Source organism: Camarhynchus parvulus, chromosome 3 (assembly GCF_901933205.1).
Source record: "Camarhynchus parvulus chromosome 3, STF_HiC, whole genome shotgun sequence".
NCBI lineage: Eukaryota > Metazoa > Chordata > Aves > Passeriformes > Thraupidae > Camarhynchus > Camarhynchus parvulus.
In genome coordinates, this window is record NC_044573.1 from 91,387,612 (window position 1) to 91,401,672 (window position 14,061).

A 14,061-nucleotide genomic window follows, 5' to 3' on the forward strand; every position below is an offset into this window, starting at 1 on the left:
GCTCAAAACAAACTAACACCAATTCAAGGAGGTGACTTGTCAGCCCAGGTGAAAGCAGCAGCTCTGCACTTTCTGCAGCCAGGTGCGTCAGCCCCTGCAGGAAGACATGACACTGGTGTGCATTTCAATTAACCTGCCTGGCTTTACAAACATCCCTGGTTTCAGCCATCTGAACAGGTCAGTGCCCTTTGCCAGCTACTGAGGGAAACAATACGGCAAACAGGGAGGGTTATGGGAAAAAAAAGGATGATTCTTCTCATCTCTCCATCCCAACAACTAAGGAGTAAGAATAGATGCATGTTCAGGAAGTAAAAAAACACTCCAGAAGTCTTCCCTAACAAAGAACATCTGAAATTAAGAAGAACAAACATTAAAGAAAAAAGCAATACTCAGTTCAATTTTACTTAAATAAAAAGGAGTGATCTTTGTGATTTTCAGAACAAAGAGTATCCCACGAATGTTCGAATTACCACTGACCCTTTGTGCAAGAGACAAAAGCTTTAAGGCAGTCTCACAGTCATCTTCTCGTTCGCCAGGAATAGAGTTTCATAGCAACCTAACAGAACATGTTTACAGACATTTGTAGTCGATTATTGTGCATTAATGTTTTGGCTGCTTCATCTTTATTTGTTCCAAGCCATCAGGGAAAAAAGTATTTCAGGATTCTGCAACAAGTCATGTTCCTGTCTTAATTTAACTTCAAAAATGAGATATTCAAACAATATTAAATCTCCTATAATGTTAACACACCACCCAATGCTGCAACTCTGAGTAATTTCATATCACTCTGCACAAGTCCACCCTGGATCATTTGGGTGTTTTAGGGAGTATGGCTGGTGATTTAGCCAAAGGAGAACTGTGCTTTGTTTCCAAAATACTGCTACATCACTGGTGCTAAAAAAATGCATAACGCATCTTAAAAGATGTCAGTACTGAGCAGTATTAACAATATATGTGGACAGCACTTCATTTGTCTCAATGATCTCACTGACTTCCATTTAAAACATCCATAAGTCAAATAGAAAAGTCTAAGAAGCTAAATATATTAGGAGTTCAACCAAAGCAGTCAGGCTCCACATGCAGAAAGAAAGAATGGAAAGAAAAGATGAGGTTTTTTGGTACTCAGCAGGGACTTTGTGTAGAAAATTCAAATAGGAATTATTTATTTCCATTCAGTCCTGCCTTTAAAGACCTTTTTAACCTTAAAATATCTACGATTTTTCACAGATGTACTTCTACATCAGTCTACTAATTTTATTTCTTAACATAATCTATCCAATATCGTTTTTAAGCCCCATTTTACAACTGGTGATACTTGTAGTCTTCCATTTCTCTGATACTATGCAAGAGGGCAAGCCAAACAGCAAGTAAATTTTGGAGCTCCTGAGTTAACAAAAGTAGTTCTAACAACTTACTCATTTTAATCATTTTGTTCTACCATTTTTTCTACTGATAACCTAGTCACAGTTCTCCAACTTTAAAAAAAGAGGCCCTGTTGCTCTGAAGGGAATGCCAGTAAATATACATTAACTTTACAGTTGAATATAGAAATTTCCAAGCTACTTGTCCAAAGCAGGGCTTCAGGCTCACTGACACAGAGATGGTTTAACTCACAGTCTTGAAACTTTGCACACTAAATGCTGTGTTGTTTAAAAAGCTGCTTTTTCCAGAACTATCCATGTTACAATACTTCACCTGATGAAAAGGATTTCATACACTGAACTTCTAAAGATGACTTTTACCTACTGTGCACAGAATAACAACGTACAGAATTTAGCTATACTCCTCTCCTGTTCTTCCCCAACCCTGTATCCTGCAAAAGCCAAGAACATTTGTGTGTGCCCAAACATTCATAACAGGCTTCAAGGGCCCAGCCATGCCTCTGGTATTACTCAGCCAACCCCAGGGCTGAGTGACCAGGTCTCAGCCCTCAGTCAAGCCAGTGTAAAGTCTCAAGTCATGGGCAGTGAGTTGGTCTGTTAATAGGAGAAATGTGTGTATCCACACACACTGTATACACTGCCTATGTCTTCAAAACAATTTCAACATTTCATTAGCTTGAATTAAAAAGCCATTCAAATTTTGACTATTTAGCAACTAAGTACATCACATTCCCATTATATTTTCCATAAATATTCCAGAAATTCACATTATGGCAGTAAGATACAAAAGTTAGTAAAAAAAACATACTGCCAAAATCTGTGACATCAGGGGAGAAATGAGATTTGCATGCACTAAACTAAATTAGCTTCATCCTATTTTGCTGCTGCAAAATCCATCATGCTCTATTTTGCAACAAAGGAGCTGACTTTCTATTCTAGTTTTAGACAGAAGTTTTTAGACAGAAGTTTTAAAGATCACTTGTTCACAGGAGTCCTAATTATGCTTCATTTGAGGCAAAAAAAGAAAATCCCACCAAAAAAATGCATTCTTCTGAACCACTTGTCACCCCTGTGTTGCCCAAAGTAAAGGACACCTGTTCTACCTGGCAACTGGTAAGAACAGGAATTCTTCATGGGTTTATAATATATGTCACTGACATATCCAACACTTTAGAAAAGCTCTTCAAGTAATCTGGAAATTAGGAACAGCTGAAAGATCTATTTTCCTTTTAAGTCTTCCCCAGTTACTAAATCATGCATTTGAAGAAACATGAATGTTTGAACTAGTAGTTCTAGCTCAAAGTGTTCTCAACAAGTCATTCTTTGACCCAAGATGATGCATTTTTCTTCTAAGAGCTTATTAGATCACAAATACACTTTCACCTCCTCTCCCCTAAGATTTCCCCAGGAGAAAAGACTGTTTACTGCATTTCCACTTAACCCTCACTCTCACAGACTACAAATAGTATCAGTCAGGAGAAGTGCTGAAGTACAAAGAAAAGGTTAGCATGGACAGAAATTCTTGTAATCTGCACAGTTACCAAATTTCAGGTTTGGAAGGAAAACTTTCTACTAAAACTTAGTAAATTCTGAAAGTTCACGGCATGAATATAACATTAATAATGTCCTTGTCAGGCTTACAGAATTTTGTATTAAAGAGGATCCAAAAAACTCCATAGATACCTCTGCCTTCCTAAAGCAAAGAGTGAAGATTTCATCTTTAGCCCTCTCCCCCAGTTCAGATTTCCTGCCATTTGTGACAAACTACCAGCCACCAAAAGCTAAAGAATAGAATGAAAATATTAAAATATATTACATCATTCTCTCCCTTTCTCAGGGAAGAAGTGGGAGGAGTTGGGGGAGGTTAATTCAAAGCTTTGGCTTTAGCTTTGAATGCTGGTAACCTTGCAAATCATTTAATCCTCCCACAATGGAAGAGCAGCCAAGCAGTAACATGAACAGGGGGAAGAACAAATTCTTTTCAGGTACACAGTGTCAAGTGAAAGAATGATGCAAAAAAGTAAACGAATTATAAAAAAGAAAAAATCCTCACTATGACAGTAGTCACATGGTGGAATAAGCTGTCCCAAGAGGTTGTAGAAGCTCCTGCCTTGGACATGTTCACCTGGACAAGATCACAGGCAAACTAAACTCTGTGTTGAGTACTGACTGGTTCTAAACAGATGACTTTCAAGTTGTCTCCTTACAACTCTCTATGGTTTATTAACAGCCCCTAGCAGGGCTACATGCTGACTGCCAAAACGTTTTATGCCTGTCCTTTTCACCTGTCCTGTTCATGGAAGCAATTCATGACATCAATAAAACAGTACTCAGTCAGATCCACACTCTTTGGAAAATTTTTAAAAAATGCTCACATCTCAGTGGTAGATTTCCTCACCAGAATTTCTTTCTACTTTTCTAAGGGACTCTTGGGAGAAGAGGAGGTGAAAGAGTAGTTGTGATCTAATGAGCTCTTGGAAGGAAAACACATCATCTTGAGTAAGAGAATGACTTGTTGAGAACACTTTGAGCTGGAACTGCTAGTTTAAACATTCATGCAGGCTGCTCACTCTACACTGAAATCTTCCTCATCATCTGGCTCATACACCCAGTTGCAGCTTAAATAAAAAAAAAGAGCAATGCCTAACTAACTGGACTAAAGCATTCAAATATTCCTTCAGCTATGATTAATAACATTCCTTTGTCAACTACAAAAAACTTTTGCTGCGTGAGAAGCAAACTTGCAGAAAAGCATAACTGACATACAGTTTGACATGAGAAGGTACACCAGACGAAGCTATGCCCCAATACTGACATCTACCAAATACTTATATGTGAGTATATGCAGAGGACAACACACCAGCTTAAATTACAAGGCTTAGGTCAGTTCCATGCATTTTCACATCGTCTGCAACATGACATGACACGACAGAGATCCAACAGGAAACACAGAACAGTTGTCAAAGCTAAGTTTTGAACCTGTCAATGAAAATTCTGCTATAATAAGCTGTGCACACCATGTGGATGACAAATCAAGAAGCAGGCAAAAATGTCAAATAATACCAGTTACCCTCTCTCACATTCCTCAGTATCAGTAGTGTAGATGTATTTTAGAGTAAATGTGAAAGCATGCTGGATCTACCTGGAATTGTGAAGCAAGTATTCTCAAGACAAGAGCAAAGATTTCATGCTGCTGTAGAAGTACTCAGGAGCAAAGACCTCAGTGACCAGAAACCTGCAGTAATGAAAACCATCTTACAAATCTCACTGGTAACCATGCCTGCCCCTTTATAATGCAAAGCATGTGCAAGGGAAAAATTAATAAAGTAGTCTAAACTTGGTGCTTCCATCTAAGTGTGAAAACCCTGTGCCAGGTTTTGAGGATTTAATGTTTCTGCAGATTAAAAAGAAAAGAGATCTTTTATAATAAATGACTAGCATGTTATATCAACCTGGTCACTGGAAGATGGCTCTGAATCAAGTCAAAATAAGACTAACCTGCACCTCAAAGTGCTTCTGCTGCAAATCTGGTTAAACAATTCCCAGACTTGGATACTAGTCTTGATTTTTTCCACCCTTCTAGGCTTCAAGCAAATTACTTCCAAGAAAACTCCTGAGAGTTTTATTCCCTGTAAAAAAGCCTGCAGAACCTTCTTAAATTGAAATTACCACCCTCTTACCACCAAACTCAGAGTAGAAAAAACAGCAGACATATTGAATTAACCCCAGCTGATGAGTGGGATAAATAAACATACAGATAAACAGAGGGAATCACAGGACTAACCAAAGAAATTGAGAATCACTTCATTCCACCTAAGGAATTGCAAAGGCATAAAGAGAGATGTCTAAAAGAAGGCACACAAAATGTGCTTGCAACCTCATATTAATACAGACTGCAAAGACTAGTTATGCTCATCAATTCCATCTTGGGTCTTTAATACATAAAGTTTCATCCTCCTCGACATGATATTATCAAAATACTACTTTTACATGATTCACTACAAGTATTTTCTGAAGTGGAAAATTCCATTTTTATGAAGTTCAGCAGGACATACTTTCTTGCCCAGCAATGAAATATTTAAAAAATGTGAGAACAGCTTTCTCTTTTTACTCTGCACTGAGTATCAAGTTCTATATTAAAAAATATATTCCTTATCTTTCCCTCAAACAGGTTTACAACATAGGAAAAGAAACACAATAAGTATTAGCAAGCCCCAAATAAATAAAATACAATTTTCACAGCAGGCACATTATCAGAACAATTAAAAAGAAAAGAATAACAAAACTAAAATAAAAGCTATTTACCTCTGACAGTGACTGATTTATATTATTATCCCACAGATAAAAAACATGTAGAAAGGACATACTACATTTTACCAAGTTTTTACATTTTTCCAAGTTTTCAAATAACTTTCCTTCTAACTGTAAATCTTTAAAAAAGAATTGGCTATTTAAGATGAAAATGAACAAAATGTACTATTGTGTAATGAGTCCGGAACACGTTCTCCAGATGTTACTGTTCAAAGACATTTACATAAATCAGAACAAATCCAGGTCTTGCCAAACTGTTCTGGAAGAACCAGGCAAGCAAACTGCAGAATTCTTCCTTAAATCTATGAACAAAGAAATGAGGCAGGCTATTTAGGTTTTACTCAATCTACACACAAGTAGTCATTCTGAGCTCTGAATGAAATGTTCCACCTTCAGCTTATGTCCATGATGTCAAAAATTCTGAACTCCTTCCTTCTACCACATGCAATGTTTTAGAAAGGACCAGGACCTATGCCAAAGAAGCACCATGTTTCTCCAGCAAGCTTGCAGTCTGCTTTTAAGCATCGAGATAACATTTTTCTATCTGTTTATATGGTAAAGCTACTTATGCTACTTTAGGCTGAGTTTTTCCTCTTCCTCATAATAGCCTATGGTTATGTTCTAAAAGAATGTAAAAGACACCATGATCATTGATTCAAAATTCCACACAAAAACTTCAGAGTGTCTTCCCACCTGTTGAATTAAGACCCAACTATTAGTAGCTTTTGGGAGGCAGAACACACTGCCTAATTATATTGCATTACAGCCCATCCAAATTGTGTTCTTGTACTTCTTACCTTCACACTGTGACCACAAAAACAACCAGAACAACCCAGAATCTCCATTAACAGATATCTGCTACTTCACCAGTCACAATAAAAAAAAGTCTTCAAATCACTACCAAAATATATACAATATAAACATTTTTAAGTATTTTATGTATTTTGGAGGCAGAGTATCAGAATTGTTTTAAAAACAACTCTATACTATATATACTTCTATTAGCTCAGCTTCAAAAGGTTCTGCCATCATTTCATGCCACTAAAAGCCATCAGGACATTAAGCAGTTTTTGCAAGCATATCCAAACTTCAGCCAACAACTTTCACCAAGTACCATAACAACATGGGCACAACTCTGTCTTCTCCCCCATGCTTTCCTCTATAGGCTTTACTTAAAGCACAGAACTTCTTTCAGGAGTTTTCTACAGCTAAAGCTCATAGAATAATACTGTGCTCAAGTAAATACTTATCTTCAAAGAATGACTACTATTTTTTAGAAAAGCTGGTGTCCTTTGGGCATGACTAGGTACAGCCATCTCCTGGCCAAATAAACAGACTCATGAATTAGTTTACTGGACTATAAATAAACTATTCATTTACTGAGAATTAGGTGTTCCCTGAAAACTCACACAGGTATTTACACCTTAGACACAAGATCTACAGAATAACAACCAGGGATTACAGTGGATCAGGTGTTGTAAATAAACATTATTGCTCAAGACAAGCTAGCATTATCATGGGATGTAAGAACAGAGAGCTGTAAGCAACCAGGTTTTACTCAGTAAAACACACGAGTAAAGTATCCAGTTTTGGATGCCCTATATCCTCCAGCTGTAGCAACCAGAGTTCAGAGAAATTGATCAATAAAGAAAAGCTTCAAATCATAACAATAATCCTGCACTGGGACCATATGTGTAGGAAAGCCAGAGAAACTTCACCACTGAAGGCTAAAAACATCCTTTGCCAGTTGATCTGTCCCAAAACATACCCTTTGCTTTAGAGAGAAAATTTTGTAAGGAACACAGAAAGAAAAGAAAAACAAATATGGAAGTGATAAATAAAATCATTTTTAAAGCATCCAGCTGATTGCTAATGTGGCTAGGTCATCCTGACATAAGGAACATAAGGATACTATTTTCTTTCACAGTTATAATTGTGGTTTCATATGTAGTTCAGTCACTTGCTTTTTGCTGAGTTTGAAACTTGCCACAGGGGAAATTTCTGATTCAACTCTCCCTATTCTCACAGGATTCAATACAAGTGTTACCTCTTCTCCTGATGTTATTTTTTTGCCTGTAATTTATCAATTTGCAAGAAAATATCCTGAATTCACTTAATAGACAGAAATTAGTGTTTACAGTCTGCTCCCCAACTATTTCACACTTTTTTAAAAATATGGTTTGGAAGAAAATAATCCTAGCAACTATATTTACACTCCTAGCTGCATCAAACTAATAACAATAATAATAAAGCACAGGAAGGATTATATATAAAATAATCCAATAAGCTTGAAAATATTAGGGAAAAAAGAGAATTAAATTTCAAGTTACTTGTGCATTCCCCTTCCACTCTACATAACAAAACCGTAAAATGAATAAGGAGAAAAAAAATTAAGCTGCTTATTACACATTTACTACTACCTGCATGTATTAATGTCTCTAGCCATGTGTGTACCTCAGTATTACCTAAAAGGAAATGATCCGAAATTGATTTTGGTCTATCCTGCGTACATATAGGAGTGACACACAGTTGTTCTTACAGAGTTTCATTTTATCAAGCATCCACCCAGCAAAAAAATCAAAAATCAATTAGTGGCTGCACAGCAGTAGTAGATTAGAAAAAAAACTTGGGTACTAAATCAGGCCACAAACTGACAGCCAACACTGCATTGCTCATAAAGGCAGCAAGCATCCCCTAGAACATTTCAGCAATGTTACACAGAAACCTTGGGAAAAGCACTCTGTTCTAATTGACAATATTTGAGGGTACCATAAGCTGCTGTGGGCAGTACATCCCTGTGTGCACTGAGACACAAAAAGAGGGGAACAGCAATAACAGAGACCAAACAGAATAGATAAAATTAAAAAGCCATGAGTCAAAAACTCTCTAATCAGGGATGGGACATTAATCCAGAAAGGAAGAACCCTATCTTCCTCTTGCTCACTCTGCGATCACACAGAGGATCCCAAAGAGTGACACATTAACCACACCAGCAAAAGACAAATTCATTCCAAAATATTTCAAAAGAACAACTGCTGCTGTATCTTCACAAAGATCAGCTTTGGCATCTCAGTCAGCTCTTTGTGAAGTAAGTTCAGAACTCCTGAGGGACAGCATTAGGTCAAGTCTCTTATACCCCGGGCAAGCATTCGCTTCTGGTAGGAGATACCACAGTGACATCCTCCTGGAACTGAGAGAATGTTTGAAATAAAAACTCTCATTCAATGTATTCACATTCTACCTGTATTTGCAAATAGTTGCAAGGGAATTAAAATGGCATTATTGAGGAATTCCCTACTGAAAAGTAAAAGACTCATTTACACTACTCTTTCAGTCAAAAATAATTTTCAATAGCTCAAAAACTTAGAAAACAATCTATTCAGGCCTGTAAATACTGGGAATTTAACTTATACAGTCACCTAGACTCCCTTCATGGCAAACAGAAAGACATTCCACGACAAGGAATTGCAGGTTGCTGCACAATAGGGAATTGAGCAGAACCTCAAAAAGTTTGCAAACTTCATCTGTAAAAGTGAACATATACACCCAAAAAAAGTCAGCTCCTACTCAAGCACTGCTATGGGGAAAGACCTGCCAAGCTCACCTTTCTTCTGATGGACTCTCAGAGTTCTGAGCAAGGACTGATCCTATTCCACAATCTCAAAATATCAAGCTCTGAAATAGCCAGAAAGCTCCTGATTCTTACCCTCACTAAGGACAATTTTTTGACATGGCAGCAAGTTCACATTAGATTCTCCCTTCAAGTGCAGGCCAGAATGGTATGAAAGAAAAATCACCACAGAGGCACTTACAGATAAAGAAGCCCTCAAGCTGTAGGTGTTTGGAGAATAGGCAGAAAGATATTTCCTTTAATGTTCTATCTATCTACATACTTTATTTCCCTGTTTATGTAATTTTCATTTCTTGGCCACAGTAGGATAGAGAGGTCTTTTTTTTTTTTTGAGTTATACAAAAAACACCTGCCCTAGCATTCTTCTGAGTTACATCCTTTGTCAATCACTATTTCTGCTATTCTTATTTCCCAGTCTTCACTTCTGTCCAATTTCTCCATTTTTACCTTGTTTTTACCTCTGTTTTTTCCTCCCATTTCTTTATCTCCTATCATCTAATTCCTACCTCTGATCTCCTCTATATTTCTGTCATGTGGATGATACTGATCTTTACATGCTGCCACTTTATTTCACACTTCAGGCAGAGCAACAGGACACATACTCCCATTCCAAGACAGTTGTTTCAAATCCATTTGCAGACTCAAAAACAAATGGACAGCATTTTCTCTGAAGGATTGGCATATGTACTTCCCTTTAAAAAAAAATTTAAAAATGTTTGCACACATTACCTAGGCTATCGAAACACAGTAGGCAGTTTACATCACACTGTTCTAAGGACAGGAAACACCTCCAAGAGCAGGACTATGGAACAGCAGGCATTCTTTATTTCGATAAAGATACTCTAAAGGTTAGAGGATGTAACGTCTGCAAAACAGTGACAATCAAAAACCTGTCAGAGGGTGATGGGGAAAAAGATAAAAAATAAAACATGAATATGCCTTCCAGGGTACCAGATCAGAGAGAGGGGACAAAGGAAAAAAACTGTACAACACTAATTTCCCTTATCTGAAAGGAGCACTCTGCATAAATATTTCAGAAAGCCTACTCATTTTCAGAATTATACAGCAACAGATTTTTAAACATTCAACTCAATGCCAGAAAACGGGAATAATGTATTTTAGACCTTGACATAAGATGCATAGGAACAAACATACCATCTTTAGTCACACTATCATGAAAATCAAATTTCCACACACTGACTTACATACAATTCCTTAATTAAATATTTTTAAACATAATTCCTGGTAGCACATTAAAAATTCATATGCTCAAAAGGTTGCATTTATTTCCTTAAAAAGTCAATGAGCTTTCCTTCACTTATTAGTACAGGCCTCTGGCTATGTTTATACAATGTAACACTCCACTGGAAAAAAAAAAAAAGCAGCTTTTATATTTAATGACCAATTTATTCTAAAAGCAAATTTCTTTTCTGTCTCTCCAGAGAGACTTCAGTAACATTCTGGACACCAACCAACATCTCTATAATACTACTAGTGAGTATTACTATATTAAGTTCTTCCTACTATAATATTAGATTATATTTAGACCTTGACCTCTATAGATGTGCTTTAAAATGAACTATCAGTTTTTATCAAAAAAATAACTTACAGGCATAGACTGCCACCTAGTGATCTTAATTATCTACAAAGAAAAAGAAACTAAATAAATGAAACAAAAATCAGCTCCTCTTCCAGGATAGAAGGAAAAAACCCCATTAATTCCTTCATATTTTATATCAACATATAGAAACAACCTCACATTATGTTACTTGCATCACCTACCATAATTTGACAGTAAATTCAGGAGGGGGATGGGGAAAGAGTCAGTAAGTGTTTATAATCTTCGTCATAAGATTCATCAGGTTGGTTGGTTAGTTGTCACTTCCATCTGCAATTCCTCCTTATTTTACAGGGAATCTAGCCTTTTCATAAAACAAGCATTCCATCTAGAATTTATTTACTCTCTGAGACTGCACTGATAGGCAGTCATACCCCTCAAAACACTGTATCCTTTAAATTTTTTTGCACTTTCAGTCTTTTCTGTTTTTCATCAGCATTGTCACTATATTTTCAGTACATGCTTCAGTTCATCTTTGCCATTCCCTCTTCAGCCCCCGCCTGTTTTCTACTGAATTTCACTATCAGTGAAGAAAGAAGCTGAGTTACCTGTGTCCTCTTATCTGCCTTACAAAACTGAATTTCCATTCTGTAAATGAGTCCTAAATTCAGGACCTTATCTTCAGACTCTCTTCCTGTTCAAACTTGTATTTCCTCTTATTCACCCTGAAGAGGTTAGTACCCTTTTTGAGCAAATGGCAATACTAGTTTAATTAGTCCTTGTTCAATATTCATATAAGTACAATTGTACTTCATATAAGTACAATTCCTGTTCCCTCTCACATTTTAAAGGAGTTCTTTCCAAATATTCCTGAAGTCACATCATAGCTTCCTCAAAAATCTCATTAAAAATCATTGATACTATACCCATAAAATAAACCTGACTCTAGCTAGACTGCTGATGTGCTGTGACTGCTGCTTACCATGCTGATTAGCACAGTGTAAACAGCACTCCCTCAACAGACCCCTGTGCTCTGTCAGGGCAGTCAGGGCTGTCACAGAGTCTTTGAATAGCTCTGGCACATTGGAATACACTACCAATAAAATGTTACTACAAAGATTAAATAATCTCTTTTCTTCATGCCAATATTATATGTCTGTCTTACATCAAAAAAACCCATCAAGTGACCCTCACAGCACGACCCTAACAATATAAAGTTTGTCCCTTCTGTCTTTTAAACTGGAGATGTTCACTAAAACCCAAGAAGGTTGCTTATGCAACCATCTGCTTATTTTACTTACTTCCCAAATAACATCTGTTGCCTGTGTTTCCAGCAACTGGTTGCTGTCTCAGAGGCCTGGTTTTCATACGGAGTCTAGTACACACAGTCAATATATCAAACCAGGTACAGAACTATACCTCAGTCTCAACAAGCAGCACTGAAGATCACGGCTAACAGAAGTTCTATGACTAACATGTAAACTAGAGAGCAAGAGAACATCTACATAATAATTGAAGCAGAGAAGCAAGGCAACAAAATATGGTTGTGCTTCTGAAACTTCTTAGAAGTATAGTCTTCATCCTCTCTCTCTTTTGGTTTACTCAAAAAAAGGCGGATGTTTGTTCTCCAAGATGGCTATAACACATCTTAATTATTGTTAAATAGATTTAATCACTTGCTGCAAAAGGTCCAAGTCATCTTGGTGCCTTGAAGAAAGTAAGCTGCTGAAACTAAATATGTTATAACCTCTTATTCTCTGTAATAGCCCAGTGGGGGAGTAGCAATTGCCAAATTAAAAGTTGTATCATGTTACTGTCTCCACAACCAGCTTCCAAGACCTGCCAAATGCTATACACTAATTAGCCTGCATACATGAAACATTGATTTTACGGTTTTTTAGCATTCCAGTAACAACACTTCTCACAGCAAAATGGGTAAAAAAAAGGAGCAGTGATGTTAATATGAAACTGATGTCACATTTATAAATTACATAAACTTACCATACTTGTCTCGCAAGCCAACTGTACATCTGAAGACTCCACCAAAGGCCACGTCTTCACCAAATACAACTGAAAATAATAACAGTAGGGGAGGCTAACATTACTCCAACACAGCTTACTTTCAAAGGCTTTTACATGAGACACTAACAAAAGTAACTCCTAACACTTCATTTCACTTCAAGATTTATCTAGATCTAAGAATTTCTCATGCACAGCCTGACTATAACAAATGAAGAACCAAGGTTAATGAGGAATCAGAACACAGCTGTCTCAAAACAGAATTCATGAAAATTATTCTGTTAGGCTTTCATTAGCTATCTGCTTTTTTGAAATACCCTATAGTAGCACAGTGTCTAAAACTAAATGAGTAAAATTCCAAAAAGCAATTACACTCAGTCACAAATGAGTCATTGAAATTAAGCCTTCTGCTTCAACTGGTAACCATTTTCATTCTTCATCCAAAGACTTCAATAAATATAATGTTTTGAAAACCATCAAATTGAAATTTTTTTCAAAATATCAATCCAATATGAAGTGTCAAGTGTTCTCCAAACATACTTGCCAGACCCCTGAAGAGTGACTTCAAAGGAACTCCTCTACAGAAAAGATGACTACTTAATAACTAGGACAGTTCTCAGTATTTAACACTACTATTCTTGTAGTTAATAAAGTTTTATTACTAAGAGCATTTGCCTTTAAAACTTAGCTTCATATCAACTAATCTATTTGTGGGTTTTTTTCATTGAATTTAGGGGATGGTTATGTCTAATTTTCTTAAAACAGTTTTGTTATCTGCTTCACAGAAACAACTACTGCCCATTTAAAAATTTTAAGCATGTAAGATGTGCAGCAATATCACCAATAGCTGTTTGCATGAACCAGGGTCAGTTCTGATTATTCCACAATTCTTCAATATTCTCCATATTCTAAAGGACACAAAATAATAGGTTAACCTCCTTGCCTTTCAAATACTATTCTTAATTAAATAAAATAAATTTCTGATTGGAATCACTAAAAGGGATTAGCATACTTGTGCTAATCACATCAGTGACACCACTTAAAGAAAAATAAATTCTATAAAGACATAAAACGAACACATTCATGGAGTGTATGATTTAACTATGTCCCTAAGTTACTTCTCTAATTTTTAACAATAATCTGGGTGGGGTTTCATGTAC

General features: G+C 36.5%; 1 protein-coding gene across 2 annotated transcripts in view; it reads right to left on the reverse strand.

Moving 5' to 3' along the window:
• BCKDHB (branched chain keto acid dehydrogenase E1 subunit beta) overlaps window positions 1–14,061 on the reverse strand; it is a 108,404-nt gene that overhangs the window by 90,244 nt on the left and 4,099 nt on the right. For both annotated transcript variants that reach the window (XM_030944590.1, XM_030944591.1), the window contains exon 3: window positions 12,884–12,952. In XM_030944590.1, the coding sequence (XP_030800450.1) occupies window positions 12,884–12,952 (69 nt within the window). The remainder of the gene's footprint in view (window positions 1–12,883; window positions 12,953–14,061) is intronic.